The sequence below is a fragment of the Lolium perenne genome, chromosome 4 (assembly GCF_019359855.2).
Source record: "Lolium perenne isolate Kyuss_39 chromosome 4, Kyuss_2.0, whole genome shotgun sequence".
NCBI lineage: Eukaryota > Viridiplantae > Streptophyta > Magnoliopsida > Poales > Poaceae > Lolium > Lolium perenne.
Window position 1 is genome coordinate 115,070,850 of NC_067247.2, and position 22,496 is coordinate 115,093,345.

General features: G+C 46.3%; 1 protein-coding gene across 1 annotated transcript in view; it reads right to left on the reverse strand.

Annotated features, from left to right (window-relative positions):
- Nucleotides 1–452: 452 nt before the first annotated feature.
- LOC127347110 (putative cyclic nucleotide-gated ion channel 9) overlaps nucleotides 453–22,496 on the reverse strand; it is a 62,915-nt gene continuing 40,871 nt past the window's right edge. The window contains exons 4-5 of the mRNA XM_051373334.2: nucleotides 5,469–5,475; nucleotides 453–919 (exon numbers count right to left, since the gene is read on the reverse strand). Of these exons, the coding sequence (XP_051229294.1) occupies nucleotides 457–919; nucleotides 5,469–5,475 (470 nt within the window). The 3' untranslated portion in view covers nucleotides 453–456. The remainder of the gene's footprint in view (nucleotides 920–5,468; nucleotides 5,476–22,496) is intronic.

The following is a 22,496-nucleotide window of genomic DNA, read 5'->3' on the forward strand; positions in this document are numbered from 1 at the left end:
ATCAGTCCTTGCGTCCATAGCCTGTTTGTGAGTCCTTATTACCACGTGCAACTTTTGTAAATGATGCAATTTCAGTTTCTCTTAACACATAATTCCTCTTTATTCATTCATAATCAAAGTTACATCGTCAATTAAGAGAGATGCTATGGTTTTTTTTGGAAGATCTTTTTTGGGTGATCGAGAGTTTAGGGATTCTCAGTCGACTTAGACATAGCAATCCGGTATGAAATAGCAGACATATACTCCCTCTGTGCTAAATTGTAAGACATTTAAGTGTAGTAAAACAGTGTGTCACAACGTCTTATATTTCCACAGAGGGAAGGAATATAACTAAAGTTTGTCTAGATCATATTGTCACACCACCCGATCCAGACGTCAAATCATTGACTCGGTAAGGATGATGAAGGCTAAGCTATGTTAGGAAGTGTAATTGGAGCAGGAGGCCGTGTGATACATTCAGTCATCAATGCCAAAGTCCGGCTCACGGGGCTTAGGCACGGGGACATGGATCATGACCTCCTCATCCCGCTTGGAGCGTTGCCTGTGCATCTTGGCGGCGAAGCGGGACACCAGTATGGTGGTCTTGAAGCTGGAGGAGCGTCCCTCGTCTTCCTCCTCCTTCCGCCGCAGCTCGGCGGCCTTTCGCTTGAGGTGCCGCCGCCATGCCGCCTGGATGTAGGTGGCCGCCCAGGTGCGCCACTGCTGGGAGTAGAACCGGAACGTGTGCTGCACCTGCTTGCTGTGCATGCGGCGGAACTGCCCCGCCACGAACTTGAGCTCCTCGGCGTGCAGCGCGAATGCCTCGACCTCGGAGAGCGCCATGACTGTGCGCGTGGAGGAGGGCAGGCTGACCCCGGACTTGGGGTCGAGCGCCCAGGTGAGCAGCTCCTCGCCGCAGAAGTTGGCCCACTTGTACGCGCTCGCGCAGCTCCTGCGGCAGGAGGCGCGCGGTGGTGCATCCACTGCTCCGAGTCGCGCCGCATCTCCTCCAGGCGAACCGTCAGGGACTGGAGATACGTCTGCAGTCCGCGTACGAGCTGTTGCGCCGTACATACGTGCGCGCGCGTTCGCCGCGTACCGGTGAAGCTCCATCGATCGAATCTACAGTAATCGGGTAGGAGCAACATTTTCGGGCATGCATGGATTAATTGTGCTCACACGAGTCGATCAATTAATTTTGGTCCCCGTCTTTTCTCGCGCACACGATCGATCGAGTCCATCCATGCCAGCTGGTGGCGTATGCCCGCACAAACTGCTTCCCAGGACTGGAATTGAAGGATGCCAGCTGTACATTACCCGGCCCACAAAATGAGCGACTTCCTCCGGAATCCATTCGCTCGCTCGCGCCGGGAGTTCGATCAACCGGTCCATCATTTCCTTTTCTTTGTCTTCTCACTTCGACGTGTATCATCATTTTCTAGCCAACACAAACTAACTTTTCGGGATGTAAATTATTAAGGAATCTCGTTACCTCACCTGCTGAGAGAATTAAAATGAGCGATCAATTCGGAATCCATTAACTCGCTCGCGTCGGAAATTAACTTGCCGACTCCATCAATAAACACAGCTGCCTCCAGCTAGCTGATTTATAGGGGTTCAAAACTGAATCACTTTGTCCCATCGGCCGCTCCATTCGCGTATACAAGGATCACCTCTTGACAAACCAAATACTCCATACTAACACTTGAAAGGATGAGGATATTGTACGCTACCACTTCCTCTCCAAAGTGGACGTGAGTAGCAAAACCAGCCAAAAAAATATGCATTTCAACAGCTACCTAGCACTAATCGGAAGGGAAATTTTCCAACAGCCTTTGATCTTTTTCGGACCTCCATCTCACACAAGCACACAATATATTACTGGTACAAAGATAAATACTAACAAACAAACAACGTACTAGCTTATGCAACCAGTCAATCTTACGATGGCTATTACACCAACAACACATGCATGCATCAGGCTGCTCATGCATTGCAGCCATCACGTATTTATTTAACTAGCTCCTGCTCCACAAGTAGTCCCTACTTGTCCCTGGGGTCTTCTTCCCTCCCAGTGAAGTGATATGCACCTTAATTGTACCTACAATGGTGGACACGTGTTCGAGCTCGCCACGGATGAGTTGACATTGGTGTCCTTTTACTCGGTACTGGGTAGAGATGCAAGTGGGCGAAGATTCGGTTACCCTCTACCCTATTTGGTTAAAAAATGAACTAATAATTTTGGATGACATCATCATTTTAGTTTAACTTTTCCACAAAAGAGGGTAAAGGGTACCCTAATGTTGCCCCACTTGCATCTATAGTACCGTGGGCGAAACATTGTGCAAACATCTCCGGCGTAAAATGTTTGTCGGATGTCCCTGTTTGTCACTCAGATTTTTTCTATATGTTTCTTGTTTTCTCTTATTTTGTGCGAAATGTTACGTAAAGTACAACCTTTTGAGTTCATCAGCTGCATCTCTTACCCACCACTTTATCTTGACATCTCTTTACCTCTCTCTCTTTCACTCTCTGTTTCTTGCCACCCCTTTCCCGACACTTTCTCTCATCATAGCCTTGGCTTTATTTTACAATTAACAAATATGAAATGGGACACATTAAATCAATTTGGAAAGAAATTTGGCGTCTAAGAGCCGTAGAACAAAGGGACACATGAGAAGTTTGGGTCTGTTAGAGGCTTTTTCTGTTACCATGGATTTTCTGGTCAAGTATTGCCAATTATTCTTCTTTGTCATTTTTTTACAAGGATTATTGATTTTAATCTGTCATAAATATTTCGTCATGTGGTAACTGAAAAAACTTTTGCTGGTCCAGAACGATGTACACTACTATCATTTAGCTAGCTAGTCTTGCAAGTAGCTGTGTTAATCCTATGTAGCGCTGATTCTAAACGGGCAGCTGCGCATGCATGCATATGCATATACAAGGGAAGGAGGTTCGCGTGAGCAAGCAAAGCTTCGGTTGGTCCACAAAACGTCCGCGTGGCCTGCTAATCCTTCTTATCCTGCATGCGTGACGGAAACAGGTACCTGCAAATCCTGCATGTCATCCGTGCGGCCAATGCAGGCAAACGCGGACACTCCATGGACGTGTCCACTTGCAACCTGATGAAAATTGCGCCGCCCACAACTACCTACAAAAATAGCAGCATTTATAACGCTAAATTAATATACTCCCTCCGTCCCGGTTCATAGGACTCACATGAATTTGCACCGTGACCAAGGTAGCATTTGATTGGACGCTAAAAATCTTCTCACCACTTGCCTCTCTCCAATCAGCTGTCCTTTCTAATTAATAGGAATGCTAACAGATTTGCATGCACCGCATCTCCACATGAAAAATCATTGGGTTTTCCACCCTGCGTGCATGCACTGGTTGTTTCCTCCAGCTTAAAAAAGAGAAAGAGAAAGGAGAGAGTAATTAGAGGGAGGTACTACTTCTAATTAAATGCATGCAGGCTTTAGTGGGATGGTGTTATGAGACAAATGTTTTTTCAGATTAGGCCCTGTGAACCGGGACGGAGGGAGTAGTACAGTAGTTAGATTCATCTTGACATATAATTCAATAATATATACATATAAGTTGCTATTATTATGTAAAAAATTGTCTAATTTAAAAATGTTTAACTTTCAAAAAATAAAACATACACTTATTTGGGGACGGAGGAAGTAATTAATTTTCTGCAAGGCCCGAAATGTTGACTTCAAAATCAAAACATTTGCGGCGTGCTTATATCGTAATTTTTGTTTGCCGCTCATGGTTCGGCTAAAAAAGGTACTCCTTCCAATCTACACTAATTATCATGGTTTTAGTTTAGATTTAATTAAAAATAAACTAATGTCACCTCACTTGTTATGAATCGGAGGGACTACATGTGATGTGTGTAGACAAACGAATCAAATGATTATGCATGTATATATCTATATGAGCACACGCCTAGATTTTATGCATGCATCCGGGTTTTTCTCCCACAAACAGACATGTCACCCTGCTCACCCGTACATGTACACAGGAACCTATTCGGGTAAAGTCATCTACATACGCATTTTTCGTCCGTAAAACTAATCCTCGGGCTTTCGGTCTTGTCATGAGCCTCGCGCCATGCAATGTGCCCGTGTCATGCACTCATAGTATACTTCCCTCATGAGATTGATGAAGACCAGAGCTCGTGTCATGCAAGATGCTAGGTCGTGGAGACGAGGTGGCGTCGGCTGAGGTGACGTGCCAACAAGAGGCGGCGTTGGAAGCGGAGGGGGTCACACAAGAGAGGGAAGCGAGGAAGAAGGGGAGATGTCGTAAGCACATGATGAGAGTTCATTGGTTGGGGAGATTAGGGTGGCCAAGCAGAAGGAGCTTGGGTGGCCAACGACGATGGGGCTAGGTGGTGGCGGCTCGATCTGCATCAGGGTGGATGGCGTCGGGGGAGAGCGGGAGAAACATGAGGGAGGATGGCTGCGGTTGGGGTGATGCTGTCCACCGACTTGATCGGCGCGGAAACAGTTGCCGCACACCCCCTCCACCTTCTTCCGGTATTTCGTGGGCTTGGCCCAGTTTGCTGAATCGTTTTCCCTAAACGGGCCGCAGCCCAACATCAGGTAAGCCCTTTTTTTTCTTTTTCGTTTTTTTGTATATTTCTGAATTTTAATAAATTTTATATTTGGACAATTTTCAAATCTGAACAATTTTCATATTAGAACAATTTTCGAATTTGAACAAATTTTGAATATGAACGATTTTCATATTTGAACAATTTTCGAATTTGGACAAATTTCATATTTGAACAAATTTCGAACACGAACGATTTTCATATTTGAACAATTTTTGAATTTGAGTAGTTTTCATATTGAACCATTTTAGTAATTCTCAAATTTAAACATTTTTCGAATTTAAACATTTTCCGAATATAGACTTTTTCAATTTGAACAAAAGAAAAAATAAACAGAAAGAAAAAGAAAATAAAACAGAAAAATGGAAAAACAAAAAAAAGAAAAAAGAGAGAAAACGAAGGCGAAATCGAAAAAACGCTAAATGGGCTAGGCCCAATACCCGACGAGGGGTGTGCGGCAACCCGCATCGGCGCCGACCTGGTCGGCGTATAGGACTGGCCCTGCGGTTGGGGGTAAACCCTTGACCATTAAAGGCTCGGTGGGCCAATTTTGATCGGCCTAGTGCGTGTATTTTGCACTATGTGGCCCATTACACCCTCGTATCCGTTTCTAATCAATTCAAACAACTACCTTGCAAGTTTTCTCATAGTACTAGTTGAATGCCCGTGCTTCGCCACGGTCCATATTTTCCTTGCAACATATGTTAACTCTCCATTCTTTTCAACGAATAAGGTTTATATTTTTTTCTGAAAAGTCAAGCTTAGTAAACCTGGTCCGAACTTTTAAGAAGAACTACCAACCACTATAATATTATGTATATAGATATAATATAGAAATATATTGCATGATGTATCTAATGACATTGATTCTATATTGTACATGTTAATTATATTTTGTAAAATCTTGTTCAAAGTTTACAATGTTTGACTTTAAAAAAATAATATAAGGCTTATTCATTAAATTGGAGGTAGTGTGATAATTGCAAAAGTAGTACAACTAAGCCACAAGATATTCCAAAAATTCCACCTCGTTTGAAGTTATGGATCTTATGTCACTTTACTACTCCCTCCAGTTGAAGATAATTGCCTAAAAATAGATGCATCTTTTGATCCGGAAGGAGTATTATTTCACACAAACAAAAAGACTGGACAAGATCAATTCTCTGTATACTCTCCCTACCCCACCAAAATAGAAAACATACATGAATACATGATATGCCAACGGCGAATGCAACTCAGTTAATTTTACCAGGTGATAGGTTTGTGTGGCTAAAACCACCTTCTCATCAGCAATTGAAACACAATGTTTCTGCTCCTTGAATGTTTTTTTTAGTAATAGGCCAAAGGCCCGGCGTTAAATTAATAACATCCGCAATAGCGACAAGATACAAGAAGTTGAACCCAGCTTACAAGAACGCACACCATACCCATAGAAACTACCAAAGAAGCTACCGCCAGGAGAGCGAACAATAAGCTACTGCAGGGAGCGTGAACAATGAGCATGGCTAATACGGCGACTACGCAGACTCGTGATAGAAACTGGACAACAATAGTGTTGGCCCGGAGCTAACCCAACGAGCGAGCCAATGAACACGCACACGGTCGACAACCCTCCCGTCGCAGGAGATGCCACAGGAGGCCGACCACCCCCAGGAACCGAAATGCTGCGCACCGATCAGCAAGCAACACCTAGGAAGCTCAACGCAGGGGAAGAGCACATCGCAAACTTTGCCGAAGATCGCCAAACGAAGAGCCGACGTCATCCAAAGAAGCCTCGCACCTCCGCCAACCAACCAATGAAGAGCCGCACGCCGTGAGCTCCAAGGCGGTGTCTTCAAGAAGAGAGTGACACAAGAGAGCCGCCACCGCCCGATCCGAGGATCTTGGGCTTTCGCCCAGAGCACCAAGGAGAGCCGAGAGGAGCCCCATCAACGCCTTCAAGGAGTACACTCCTCCTTTCACCTCCGGCTTCGGGACAAGGAGGGCGCAACCGACGCGCCTCTGCTGTTGCCGCGCTGGTTCGCGGATGTTGACGCTGCTGCTGCCGCGCCTTCGAATCGCAGGTGGCGTCACGTACTCAGGCTCTTCCTTCACCTTGCGCTTCGGCACGCTGTACGACGTGGCGTGGTGCGAGGAAGGCGTCGATCGCGCCGGCCCCGAAGAAGAAGAGTTTGAGGAGGACGGGTACGTCCACCTCGGTTGCGACCGCGCTACGGCCAAAGGAGATGGCGGTGGGGAAGGTGGCATCTCCAGCCTTAGGGCGCCGTTGTGGATGCCGTCGACGACGTTCGGCAGGGTGCACCTAGGAACGCCCCCGAAGCGGACGCGCCACTCCTTGTTCCACGTGTTCCTCTGGCCGACGAGGCCATTGGTGGTGTTCATGTCGGCGTCGTATTGCGCCGGGAAGAAGTCCGCCCACCAGTTGTCGTTACCGGTGGGGGCCTAGGTGGGATCAGCTCGCTCCTCGGCGCTGAGGCGAGCGCGCTGGTTCCTGATCGCGTCCCTCCAGCGATCAGTTCTCAGCGGCGGCGGCGGGGCGCTGACCCCGTTTACGGCCTCCTCCAGCCGCCGCTGCTTGGCAGGCGCATGTCCGGCGGGACTCAACCTGTGCAATCCCGGTTTAAGCTGGGTTCTGTTGGTTCCTCAAACCAGACCGTGTGCAGCAGTTTAAACTGGATTGGTCTGGTTTAAACCATTCCGATAGGAGGGGATTTTCCGGGTTGGTGCGGGCTGGTTAACCGGTGTAGTCGGTTTCACACCGCTCAGCGTCCGAGCCGGCCATCGGCACGGGAACCGTCCAAGCCATCGCCACCAACATCGATGGCGTGCTCCGTATCCCCATCGAGTCCGCCGCGTAGGCATCCTCCTCCTCCGCCGTCCTCGACGGCGGCGCCGACGAGTCCTCCGCCACGCGCCGACGCAAGCTGCAGCCCACGCGCGCCGCCGGTGGCGCCATGCTCCCGCTCGCCGCCGCACCCCGGCGCGGCCTACTACTCCGTCGTCGCCGACCTCCCCGCAGGGCGGCGGTGGCGGCGCGGTCTCCGTCGCGCCGGCCTCGCGCCCGTCGCCGCGGCCCAGCAGGGCTTCGTCGTCCCGTCCGCCGCCGGCAGCCACATGAGCCCGATTGATTTAGATTGACGGTTTGGACTGGTTCGGCGGTTTCCAGCCCGTCGCCAACCCAGCTAATGATTTTTTTCTTGTGGGTTGAATCCAGGAACCGCTCAAACCGCAATAAACTGCTTGTCCGGTGTGGTGCGGGCTGGGTCGCTGGTTTACACGGTTTCAACCCAAACCATGCACGGGCTGAGGCGGGACAAGGTACCGCGTGCGGTACAACGCCCATGCTTCCGCCACCGTGAGGCTGCCGCGTTCGAAGCCGTTCGCCGCGAGGATGTTCTTGCGGGAGGACGACAATTGCGCTAAGGCGAGAGGACGGAGGTGCGGCGAGATTGGAGTGGGAAACATGGAGAGAGGAAGGAGGGTGCGCTCTTTATTGTCTAGCGGCGGCAGGCGAGGCGGCAACGGGGAGTTGGTCGTAATAAACGCCGGCGTGGATGGCCACATGGCTATGCACGACGAGACGCTTCACTGCGTCACCTTGGAAAGTTGAGCACCATTAACATCGCCTTACCAGAGGTACGCGACGGGTTTAGACTTCCGTGTCAATGATACGTTGGGCCCACCACTCCCCGCCTTGCTTGTCGCTGTGTCCGGCATGCCCGGAGCGTCCCCTATGGATCAGGACAGGCTCGGGACGCCGAACACCGTATTGAACCGCGCCGGATAGATAGAGTATTTGGGACGCGCGACGGGAAACGAAAAAATATCCGGCGCGCTCCAAATACCTTTGGGATCACTTTAGGGGACACGGCTAGAGATGCTCAGAGACCTGCTATTTTTGCGAAATAAATCAGCAACAAGATTGTTAGTTCGAAGCATGTCACTGCAAATGCATAGACTACAAATGTACAATAGGAAGAGACTTTTTCCTTGTTGATTTAACGTGGATATGTTATTCTCAGTCTTTCCCAGAGAAAATTGGTCTGATTTTACATCTGACATAAGCAAATCATCACATAAAGCAAGAATGCAGTCAGCACCTACAACAAAGAACCGGAGAGAGATTCCCTGGATTTTCGCAGGAGGATGCACGTACTGACCGGGGAGAAAGAATATTTCGTCACCGGAGCCGTCAATGGAGGTCCTCAACGGAGCTGAAAAATTCGTCATTAGCCATCGTGGTCTCTGTTAGGTCGGCAAGTCGCAGCACACGGCGCCGGGCACGTTCGCGCGGCAGCCGGCGGGTGTAGGTTGGCGGCCTGGCATGCAGGATTGTGGCGGCCGGCGGCGTGCGGGAGACTCGCGCGGCCTGCACCGCTGCAGGCTTATGTAGCGGAGCCGCGATGTGGCGGGTGCAGGCGTGTCCAGGCGTGTGCAGGCGTGTGCAATACCTGGTTGGTGATGTTTCGGAAATAAAATGATAATTAGCGGCGACGTTCAGGAATAGAAGGCGCAACCGTGCTCCTAATGGCCATGGATGGCGCATGCTGCAAAGAGCTCGAATGGCGTCGTGGGCTGGGAGGCGGAGAGAAGCTTCGCTGGACGCAGTCGGCGGTTAGGAGCTCGGGGCGTGTGGCTGACTGCTGGTGGAGAGCTCCATGTCCGCGGTGTCGAACGGCCAATTGCGAGACGAGGACGTCTTGACAAAGCCAAACGTTGGACTCCAGAAATCTAGGAAGAGATAAGCTAATTCCACGTGATAGTAGATGGAGATAAGCTAATTTCGTTGGCCATCTATTGAGATCAGATAAGATTTGTTAGCATACTTTTAGGAAGTGCGAACATTTGGTACAGCGGAGGAGGCAATCATCTTGGATAGTAGACGTGGGGGTATTATTGTCCATCCTAAAAATGTGACACCAGGCATTTACCAATTTGCTCTTAATAGTAGAGATATTTACTCCAGGCGCGCCGAGTCTGTCGTGATGAGCTGTTGCCCCGCGCGCGCATGCATTCCGCACCCATCGATCGATCGAATCGGGTCGATCCATGCCAGCTGGCGCGCGCATGGATGGATTAATTGTGCTCACGCGCACGTGCGAGTCGATCAATTAATTTTATTTGGTCCCCGTCTTTTCTTTTCTCGCGCACACGATCATCATTTTCTTTTTCTGGCCCGCAAAAATTAACTTCCCGGGACTGGACTTCAAGGATGCTGCCGTACATCGATAGCGCGCCACGGCATCTCCATCTGCTGTGCGCGCGCGCGCTGGATGCATGGTCGCGAAACCAAAATCGATTATTAAGGAACCAACTTTCGTTAATTGCCCAAAGACGCAAGTTCCTGCCTAATCCATTCGCTCGCTCGCGCCGGGAGTTGGATCCATCCTTAATTTCCTTTTCTTTGTCTTCTTCTCACTTCGACGTGTATCATCATTTTCTACCCAACACAAACTTTTCGGGATGGAAATTAGTAGTAAGGAATCTCGTTAATTACCTGCCGATAATTAAAATGAGCGATCAATTTCCATTCGGAATCCCATTAACTCGCTCGCGCCGGAAATTAACTTGCCGTGTCCATCAACCAACACAGCTGTATCTATTCGCATATACAACGATTCTCTTGACAAACCAAATAACTAAACCCATCTTCACTCTTCTCCTCCAAACGGCGCCTGATCGAGCGTTTGTGGGATGCCTCCGCTTCGTGCCATGTTTGGGCGCGTCGCTGCCCAATCACAATACCCAAACGCGTCCCCTAAACATTAAAATAACTCTTTCTTTTGCATTTTCATTTCAATAAAGAGAAGGAATTTACATGTACAATCGAGATTTCTAAAGTAGTGCAGCATATTGAAACAAATTAAACATAAAAACTGCGAAAATATATGTTCAAACTAATTTTTTAAACTACTTCTTCTTTGATGCCCTGTCTCGTCGTCCTCACGGAGCCGCTTCCTGCTCGTCACGTCTTCCGAAGAGATAGTGACGTTCGACACGTCCGAGGAGCTTGTGTCCCCCTCCGACGAGTAGTCATTGGTGTATTCGTCGTCGTCGGTGCTCGCCGGCTGCGCCTCCGCCTTCGCCTTCGCCCTAGCCCTTGCCTCCTTCTTTGCCACCGCCTCCAGCCGTCTCCACCCTCGTCCTCTTCCTCCTCCTCCTCCTCCTCATGGCTGTCGTCGGTGATGGCCTCCCCCTCCTCCCTCCTCGCCCTCGTCGGCCTCTTCCTCGTCCTCCTAGACGTCCATCGGCGGGGAACTAGAGCTGCTAGATGTGGCAGTTCTTTCCCACCAATGGGCGCCATCTCGGCGGCTTCTCCTCACTATTCGTGTATGATGGCAAAGAGAGGTTGCTCATGGTCAAAGAGGAGAGGATAGATGAAGGGCGCCGACCGGTTGGACATCGGAATGCGCAGACATATGGGTCTTATTGAGCGGGGATGAATGGCGGCGCAGATATCGAAGAGGGTTGAAGTTGCTCTTCTGCGGAATTCGCGCTCCTTTCCGGCGGTTCGCGCGTCGATCAACGCGGTTGCCACTGCGGCGGTTCCCCTTCCCAACAACTGCGCCGTCGTTGCGTGCCAATAATAACTCTGCCGTGAGGTAGGCGACGGTTGGGCGTCGTTCGTGTGTCAATGACGCGTCGGGACCGCCACTCCCCGCCTCGCTTCTCGCTCTTTCCAGCGCACCCGAAGCGTCCCCAGTGGAGCGGGGACGGGCTCGGAGCGCCGGACACCGTATTGGGCCGCGCCGGGCGGAAGGAGGCTTTGGAGCGCGCGACTGGGGACGAAAAAATGTCCGGCGCACCCCAAAGACCTTTGGGGGACGCGACTGGAGATGCTCTAACACTTGAAAGGAGGAGGATATTGTATGGTACCACTTCCTCTCCAAAGTGGACTACTCCCTCCGATCCATGCCTTTAGTTCATTTTTTTTCAAATTTAAACTAAAACCTCGACACTTATCATGTATCAGAGTGAGTAATAAACCAGCAAAATATCTCTGCATTTCATTTAAGATAAAAGCTAATTCAACAGCTACCTAGTACTAATCGGAAGGGAAATTTTGCAACGGGTTTTGATCTTTTTCGGGCCTCCGGATCACACAAGCACACAATATACTACCGGTACAGAAATAAATACTAACATACAAACAACATAGCTCATGCAACCAGTCAATCTTATGATGGCTATTACACCAACAACACATGCATGCATCAGGCTGCTCATGCATTGCAGCCATCACGTATCTAACCAAGGTGATAGCCAATAGGCTAGCTCCTGCTCGACAAGTAGTCTCCTATTTGTCCCTGGGGTCTTCTTGATATGCGCCTTAATTGCACTTACAAATGATGGACATGTGTTCAAGCTCGGCATCGTTAGTGGGTGAGTTGAAAATGGTGTCCTCTTACTCGGTACCGTGCACGAAACATTTGGCAAACCTCTCCTGCGTAAAATGCTTGTCAGATGTCCTTGTAAGGCACTCGGATTTTTTCTATACGTTCTTGTTTTCTCCTATTTTGTGTGAATGTTACGTAAAGCACCACCTTTTGAGTTCACCATCTGCCTCTCTTACCCACCGCTTTATCTTGACATCTCTTTACCTCTCTCTCTTCCACTCTGTTTCTTCTCACCCCTTTCCTGAAACTTTCTCTCATCATAGCCGTGGCTTTGTTTTACAATTAACAAATACGAAAGGACATAAATCACCAATTTGGAACAAATTTAGGGTCTGAGAGCCATAGAACAAATTAAGGGACACATGAAAATCAATGCAAGAACCAATCTTGCAAAAATATTTTGGACTTTTAGTTCGCAATCCCACTTTAAAAATCTCCCCCGATCTTTTATTGGGGCTTAATATGTGGGCATATAAGGGAGGTGTAAATAGACAAATCACATGTAATTGCCACTTACGATAGAAAGTTAAGGGGGTTGACGTCACGAGTTCCACATAATAGAGTTGCTCTATAAACGACATGAGGAATGGTCACACACAATAGAGTTTCTCTAGAAACGATGCCAGGAAGGGGCACATGAGATCACGCCAAAAAAAACCTCTAAAACCCTATATTTATTTTTTTGGACTCGAGTCCTATTATGGGTATATGTAGTTGATGTAAACTGGAAACTTGCGTACACTTAGTGGCGTCTCCTTCACAAACAAGACTATCTTGAGGAAGTTTTTGGACTTGTAGTGGAAAACTCATGCTTCGAAACAACCTCGTTTTTAAGAACTTGACATATATTTGAGTTTGTCTTTTTTTCTATGCTATATTATATCAATAAAAAAGGAAAGTCACATAAAATCACCGATTTTTGTGTAAAAAACTAGCCTATTTTTGTTATGGGTGCGCGTAGGACATTGGGACACATGAAATCATGTCAAACATTGTCGGAAGCCCTAGCTTTGTTGTGGGAACTCATAAAATGGTATATAATGTTTTTGTACATAGTAAAATGGATACATAACTTCTAAATGGCACCTCTTTTAAAACATGACTATCCCAATTTCCTGGACTTATTGGAGAAAACTCGAACTTCGAAGCAACCGAACCAACATTTCTAAGAATTTGGCCTCTTATTAAGTTTGTATTTCTTTACCCTATTCTACCACTAAAATACGAAATTTACATAAAGTAACAACTTTGGGGTGAAGGCCACATGTTTCCCTTTCCATGGACATGTATTAAGGAGATGGCACAGTAAATCATGGAAAAACCCTTGAAAACCTTATCTTTTTTTTTTGCATGGAGTTGATTTAAAAAGAAAAACCCTAGTATGCGTACATAAGGTTGATTTAAATAGAAAGACACAATACAAAACTTTGTATTGTGTATGAATTTTAATATGGGTGCTACCATCGGGGTATGCTGGGTGCATCACCCTAGATCATCTCTCTCTAGTTGTATGTAAAGTCCTTCGACTCCATGGCCCTCCACCTATTTTCATTCTTGACAACGTTACTATCGGTGTTGTCTCTCAAAAACCGCCTCCCGGCCCTGGTCGCCCTCCTCACATTGGTGATCACGGACGATGATGAGGAGCATGTGGCACAACATGGTGGCATCGATTTGATATTAGGCGACTGCCAACATCAAGGAAGGTGGCCATCATGTTCTTCGTGGTCATAAACCTCGTTCTCGATCCTGGTGCATGCATACTAGAGCATCTCCACCGATATCATTGTTTCTTTGTTAATTACTTTTACTTCAATCACATACTGCAGCATGGTGGTGACCTCCACCCAACCAACATATATATGATAGGTCTACACATGGTACATACATAAAAGCATACATTCATCAATAATTAAGCTAGCTAGCCATGAAAAGAATGTCAACACTCTTTGCATTTTTATGTGGGCGCGGTTGGCCATGTATACATTATTTGCCCCCCCCCCCCCCTTGGACATGCATGCATGTTCTTCGTCATTGCATGCGTACAAGGATTGAAAACTTAGCGTGCTTACCAACTTGCACATCCATGCTTCCTCCCTCTCCCCCTCATTTTCTCTTCTCTCTCATGCTATCTTCTCCCACCATGTGGCCAAAACCATGGCCCCCCTCGGCGACCACCCTCACCACCACTACAACATCACAGGAGCCAACACAGAGAAGGTGACAACGAGAATAGTCCGAGGTGTCTGTGTGTGTGTCGGGGGGGGGGGGGGAGAGGGTGCGCTAGCACTAGAGATAAAGATGGTGGCATCAGTTTACAGTGACGGTTAGGGTGGTGGATTGAAGGAGGAGGACTGGGAAGTATGGGGCGGTGAGGCACCGCTTAAGCGTGCAAGCCTCGAGCAGGGCTGGGTCTGGATTTTCAGAGGCCCCAGGGCGAACTCAATGAATGGGCCCAACGTTTATACCAAAGAAAATAAGCCAATTTCATAAATTAATGGACAAAATAATTGTTCATCTACCTTTCTAGGATTCTAATGGTCGCTACAATTTTCAGTATACTCTTGGGCATCGGAAGTCTCATCATGTTGTTGTTGTTGTTCGGCATTATTGATATCTAATTTCTCACAATTCCTGTCACGCCTTAATGCAATTTACTGATAGCCCTTTTTTTGAAGATTCAATTAACTTATTTTCCCATTTCGTCATGTTTCTTTCCTCGCATTCTTATAAATGTTTTTTGGGCAACATAAAAAAGAAGAAGAGATCACACCTGAACGTTGCAGTTATTTATTCATTTATCCCAAACCGAACTATCCCATCATCGAAAACCAGGTGATGTACTATCTGAATACTGAATCAATGCTAAAGAAGCAGCTGCAAGTGTAGTCTGTAGAAATTAATTAAAATTATTGAGATTGAGAAAGGGGCAACTGCCGTGGAAAAAGAATACGAATCAATAACCAGATTGGTAAAATAAAAAAGTACGACATGCAGAGCCCGGGCTAATAGAAACTAATCTGAAAATTGCCTGTAGAATATTGCTCTGCTATGTAGCTAGTTTCCTTGTCGTCGCTCCATCATGCATGCCTCCGTGCCTGATGGGTTCGTATGAGAACGAAGAGGTACCTAGAGAACAATCTAATATTTTCCTTTGTTTTAGGGAAACGAGTATGTGCAGATTCAGGTCAGCTTTTCGTTGGATAGATGTTGGGCATGTGCTGTTTTTTTCTACCCTGCACTACCTATGTACTATTTTTTTTGTTGAGCCGATGCACTACCTATGTACTAGTATTGAATTACTCGTTATGGGCTCCAAGTTTGGATGGGCCCCGGGCAGTCGCACCTGCTGCCCTGGGCTAGAGCCGTCCCTCGAGCAGAGAGGACGGTGGATGTGGTAGAGGAACAGAAGTGGTTGTGGTGGTGCGACACCTTCTTCTCCCTCCTCTCCCAGTAATGACGGTGGTGCTCATATCCTCCTATTATTCTTCTCACTCCGTTCAGAGAGCTACCGGACAAAACCAACGGTTGGAATTTTACCGGAGATAGAATGGGTGACCATAATCTAGCAACAACAGATGAAGTCGCGGTTTGTAGATATCTAGGCATTCTTTCGTTGAGCTCTCCAAGAATTGAAGAGGAGGGTTCTTAATATCACGTACATATGTGCCAGTGGCGGAGGCGGGGGCCAACAGGGCCTGCCCCTGACTCTCTTCTACCTCGAGGAGAGTATCTAGTGGTATCAAGTGAGAGAATGATTGGACTCCTCCTCGGAGAGAGGGGGATTGGGGAGGGATATTTATAGGGAGAGAGGGTGAGGAAACCCCTTCTACACAGCTCAGTGGTGATGTGAAATGACATGCATGCTTGTATGGCCACAACAGGCGCATGCCTTGGCCGTCCACGGGTCTTCCACCCCCATGCTCGTGTTAGTGCCATCTACGACACTTAACAATGTGATGAAGGAATGCCATTGATCGAGCACATGAGCTTCAAGGCGAGTGGGTTTCGAGCCTCGAGGCCAGCAAAGACGGTGCCGACACACACAATCTAGACAGGGCGAGGCCGTTGTCGGCTTGGAGGAGCGTGCTTCTGCTCCAAACCCCCATCGTCCACCTGGAGTAGGAGTAGTTGACGTACAACGGCTGCAACCAGCATGGCAATTGTTGCAGCGGTGGTCGTGCACCATGTCTTTAGATTTATCTCTCATGTAGCTCGTGACTAGAGGGAGAGTTGCAGCAAGTTGCAAAAGAAAAGAAAAGTTAGCAATGCTAAGCTAGCAACTTGGGCATTTCACGTAGATTTTAACATTTTTTAAATGAGACACCTTTGCATGTTTTGATCAATTACCGTAATTAAGTTTTTTTGCAACAATTATGGTAGGGACATAAGTGAGCAAACATAATTACGATTGGAAATAAACTCGGTGCCCTTTTTTCTCCGTCCAGTTCGTGTATGGAAATGCCGTCGGAAATTTTGGAATCGAACAAATGACGGAACGGAAATTATGGGCAAACATTATTCGTCAATCAAATCACACAAAACCCGCCTTGTTTGGGTCGCCGATCTGAGCCATCATCCAACAACACCCACCGCCTGCGCCGCCGCTCACCTATGCGGGCGATGCCCCTCGCCGCTGCTCGCCGGCGCTGCTCCGTCTCCCACCCCCCGCTGACTCCGCATCCACGCCCCTCCAATCGCTAACCCAACCTGCTCGTGCGCCGCGCCTCACCGGACGGCTCCCAAGCCATGGGGGCCGGTCGCTCCTGGACTTCCATGGCCACCGGCCGATCCCGCCATGGGGGGCTTCTACCGGTCGACGGAGATGCTTGCACGCCGGCCACCAGGACGCGACCCCGCAGAGGGGATCAGCAGACGCAGGCAAGGAGATGACGCCCGCCTTGTCCCTGCCGCCGCCTTCCTCGCATCCTCCTCCGCGCGAGGAAAATCGGTCGCAGCAGCGCCTGTGGTATGTCTCCTCCGACGTGCACGCCGCCGGTGAGACCTCTAATCTTTCTATACAGAACCGATCTGGCAGGACTTTTACATGGATGGTTACAATCCATTGTGTGCAAGACGAAGAATGTGTAGCAGATGTGATTTTATTTCTCTAGGCGAACCTTTTCACAACTCACACGAGCTCAGCCATGCACGCTATGCATGTTTTTTTATCACACAAATTCAGATTGCTTAGAATGGAATGTCTTCTTCGGTGGTTACAGTTACTTCGTTCAGATTGGTGTTTGTAGATTCATGAGGTGTCAGTTATGGATTTACTGCAATAGCTTTCTACATATTGGTTTGAGAATTATCCATTTGCTACCAAGTTGCCTCCTACATCTTATATCTTAGATGTGTTATTTCCTGTCTAATTTCATATCTTGTGTATGTACTACTGAAAGTCTGATGTGGTCTAACTTAGTATACCTCGATTATTCAGGCACCCCACTGAAACTTTGCGCTTTAGTCGTTGGTAATGACGTGTGACTGCGGCTTGCAGGAGGGGATCGCCGTGGCGCGCTGGGATGGCGGCGGGAAGGCACCTAGGACGAGCTGGTTGTCACCTGCCCTGGCCGCTGCTGCTGACAATCAAGCTCGAGCTGCTGTCAGCGTCTTTCGGCCACCGGCCACATCCCTGAGCTGATGCGTGCCTACCAGTGAGTTCTCTCTTCTCTGCTTTATGTATTTTTGCTAAAATTTTGTTCCTTTTCCTGTAGAATGTGTAGAGAAATTTATATACTTCCATGAATGGAAATTTTGTTCCACCCAGTAAAAAAGGTTTTCTTTTTTGCATAGGCAGTAGATGTATGCTTTCGCCGGTGGGAGACAATGATAGTGGAGGAGCTTCGCAGCTCAACAGTGGGCTGCAACCATGATTGCCCTCTTGCCAGTGCCAACGCCATGCTGTAAGCACCCTTGCCTCGACCTAGCTGCAGGACGACCAAAGGCTGCTCCTGCTGCTCCCTATCTTCGTCGAGGTTGTTTTGCCACAGGGAGGTATAAATCCCTCTTAGATCCATCTAGTGTTGTTCTCTGTGTGATCTGTACCTTAACTCTTCTCTGAATCATCTAGTGGATCAATCAAACTTCCAGAGGACACATTCAGAGCTCTTTATAATATTTTCGCAAAGCACCTATTGGATCAGAGCATGATTTGGAGTAGTTCATCATATACTGATGCTGCATTCACGGGTTCGGTTTATTGATTCACCAGAAAATAGTATGTAATTGCAGTTACACTAGTAGTGAAATAGGCGTATGAATGTACGCGTGTAGTTTGGTTTGTCGTCTGATGCTTGTGCAAGAAGTAAGGTTTTAAGTTCCTTTGGCTGTAGTGGGTCTAGACGGGTCACAATAACCCCATTATGTGGGCCAAAGATTAAAATACTCACATTTTGTGTGTGATTGATTCAACAACATGTCTATGCTGCTTGCAAATGTATCACTGTGGTATTCTTATATGCATCGTAAACTGAGTATGAACTTTGTTCTGTTATTCATCTTTTGTACAACTTTCTGGTGTATGTATTCATTTGAGGTAACCAAATCGCATGGTAAAAACTTGGAAGCTATTGGTATGCGCTTGCATGCTTAGATCATCAGATAAGCACTTATGATTTGTGTGCATAAACCTCTTCCCAGTGTGGTCATTTTGTCTGAGCCACCTTTTGAACATAATACATGTTGTATCTCTGAAAGAAAGTATAAAAATATTCCTTTGTTTTTTTTGCTTCTGTATAATCCTACTATACATTGCAGATTTGCTAATGAAATCGTGCACCACTCACTTTTGACAGCAAAAAATGATTATAAGTTGTCATGTTTCGAGTGAATAAGCAAGACATCAGGAGGAGAGGCGGAGCTCGATGGCTAGTGGTGACCACAACTGCTCTCTTGCCAGCGCTGCCGCCACAGCATGTGCGATCCTTCTCGGGCCTCCCCACTGCCAGGGCCAAGAACTGAGAGGCGTGCAAATACTCCCTGCCCTAACCTAGCCGACGACACATTGCTGCTGTTGCATCTGATAATGATGATGCATGTCACCATCAAGGTGGTTTTGCCATTTCCAGTGAGGTAGATCTTTCATCTCTATGTCTGTTTCTGGTGCCGCTTTGTGTGTATTATGCTAGTTAGTTCTTATCTGAATTTTAAGATCCATTCAAATGTTCATAACTTTGTTCAAAAAAAAGTTCATAACTTCTGTTGGTGAGATGCATCTGTCTTCTTGCAAAGCATGTAATGGACCAAATCTTGGTTTGGAGTCTGATTGATCATAGCGAAGATCAATTTAACCCTTCGTTGCTGAACATGCAAGAATTGGCTGACGCAAAGTTCTGTTATATTGTTGTGCTGTTGTTATCTGATGGTGTTATCACAAGCGTGATTTTGTGGGAGACCGCTTAATTGGCTGGTATGCATGTCAATGGTCTTTGGTTTGTAGTTTGTCTCCTGGAATGTTTAGAGGACATGTGGGATTTTTATTTAATGAAGACATCTGGTAGCTATCATGTATTATGCCGGTGGTGTTGAAGACACCATTTATGCCCTTTTGTACGTGTGCGTCTTGTGCTAACCATTCTTGATGATGACTTTGCATGCCACTCTTACACATGAGGTCGTAGTTGTACATGTTCTGTTCAAAGTGTAGCTCTGTTCCTGATATTGGTTTAAAGTTAATTATTTGCTTACGCTAGAATTCTCCCAAAACTTAGTCCTAGTAAAAAATCATGTCTTGTTCATTTTTCATTAGTTGCAGTGGGTTATTTTTTTATATATAACATGATGGCTCTAAAGTTATTTCTTGTTCCTATTTTGGTAATGGCATGATTTTGCATATGTATAATTGATCATGCTTGTGCCCGTGCAGAAAAGGAGATCAAGGCTGGCCTCCCTGTGCTCCTGCTAGTGCACACATGTTTGGGGGTTGTTGTTGTTGTTTTCCCTATCCGTGTCCCCGATCTGCTGCTGCGGGTACGGCTTCTCGGCCTCAGATGCGGCTCTAGATTCCTGCACTAGTCGTCGCAAGCATCGACCAGCGGTGGGCTAGCATTCCGGGTGGATGACACCACTTGGTGCACTGAGATTGGCATCGACTACAATCCGTCCTAGGTGAGCTCCAACTCTTATCCTCTGCCCTGACCTATGGCATCGTTCCATGTTGTTCTAAGTTTAGAATTTGTTCCTGTTGTATGGCGTGATGACTTTGATTGCATTAGATTGCAAATCTACAGGAAAACTTGAGATTCTGTTAATTTAGTCACTCCTGAACTGCTATATACCTGAATGCTATTTGTAATGTGTTGTTCATTATCATTATTGCCATGGACATGCCTAGCAGGGGCATTCTAGGATAGTTGACTTTTAGTAGAAATATACTGATCTGCTACATACCAATTAGTACGTTACTAAGAACCTTAGGTTGGATAATAAGCGAAGTAAAGATAGCATAAGTGACGAAGACAAGAGGAACTTGTGACCTTAGAATGTTTTGGGACTTTGGGCCTTTATGAGATGTACTAAAATTTTCGCATTTCAAGATTTAAGGTTCTTCAATTGCCTGCATGCCTTACCTTTTAAAACATAGGTAGTATACTTAGATTTTTTATATTGATATTCTTCTTATTAATGTTATCATTGATAATAATACCGGTTCCTTTCACCCATTAAATGATATAAGCTTGTCTATTTGTTTGACCCATGTTCTCCTGTAAAGTGCGTGAATCCTTACCTCTTCAGGATATTTTGGATTGACACAGTGTTTCCTCTAGAAACAATCTGTGTTTTATATCTAAATGTAGTGGCCCTGTTAATATTACTTTTCTACTGCAAACATTCCAAATTACAGAATTATTTTTTAGCAGCAAGCATATGATAGTTTTATAATTTTGTGACAGATCTGGAAGGGACATCTTCAAGATCATGTGCATCCCGAGCCTTCGTCTTCTGGCTAAGGAGACTAGTCACTAGCTGATTTGACACCAGATTCTGTTGTACCCACTAAACTTCCTCGGGTCCCTAAATATGTGAATTCTTCTCAAGGACCTGTTAGTAATACATCATCAACATCCTAGCATGGTCCTGCGAACTCAGCTGTGAGTGTTCCATATATGCTTCTCGTTGCCAAGCTCTTCGATGGGATCTCTTAGCTCGGACAAAACAAGTTTCAACCTAGATGCTAAGGTTCGGTATGTGATGCATATTATACTTGTCCATGCTTTTTTTTTTCTTTTGTTTCCTATTGCTCACCTGTGTCAAGTGCACTAACAATTGCTATTTCTAGACCAGGAATTCAAGTTGAACCCAAATGATAAGGATTTCACTCCATTGACTTCTTCTGTCAGGCCATGTCGCCTTCTAGAAGCTGATGCAACTTACTATTATCCTAATAACATGCAAACTACTCATGGACCTTTGCATGGCCACATGGGGGTGAGTTTCTAATATTTTAAACACATTTTCCTTATTTACATACTATTTACATGAAATGGGTGCAATACTGAATTCAAATATATATGTCTGAATTATGACCTATTTTTTGAGTTTATTTTCAAAAAGAATTGGGAAGAGTGGCAGTGGTACCAGTTTGTTGATTTGGTACTGAGGTTTAGTTACCTGCTAGTCAAGATGTCGGTGTTGTAATAATCCTTATTGAACATCCTTTTTAGATGATGTGGCCCTTCACTAATTTCCAAGGTTCCTAAAGCTGATACACCATGCTTTCCTATTGATGACAATTACTTGTTCGATTTTTTGTGGTCTCGATTCTCGAACAATCCATGAGATGCATGTTGTATTGTATTGGTTTCTGAAGCTTCTAGGGCTGTTGGGTTTTTTTTAATGTATACGGGCAAATGCATACTTTTGCAATTTGTCTTGTCATGCCGATCCAATCAGCTTCCAGATTCTTAGATTTGGGTAATGATATTCACTCTGAATTTGCAGCTCTTTTTTGGTATTCAAAAATTTTCGTAGGGTCTGAATTTTGAGCATGTATTAGTTTAAGAATTTCTGGGGGGAATTGAAAGCTCAGGAAATAATATGGTCCTATTTTTAACTTTCTTCCAGTACATGTGCTTCTGGGACCTTCTCTTTTCGAGTTCACTGTTATTACATTGAATTGTTGTGTTGTGTTGTGTTCTCTTTTCCTTCTCTAATTGCCAACCATCTTGGTTAGGTTTCTTCTAGTGGCCTGTAATTTGAGCTTATTGGTAGTTTGAGCTTCTAGATAATTTGAAGTTATGGTGATTGCTTTCTAGAATGTAAAAGTTTTTTTCCTTTCTTCTTCTAATGAAGCCAAAATCTCCAAAAGCTTTGTTTCCTGTTACTCTTGCCTTTCTGCATCAGTTTTGTTGTCGGGTTACAACACTAGATATTTTTTTGCTAATGAAATCCTCTCTTTTTCATCAAAACTAAGTGCTTATATTAGCTTATTATGTATCCTGTAAACATCATTTTTGATGCCGTGGAGTTTTCTAAGCTAAGAAGGTTCATCC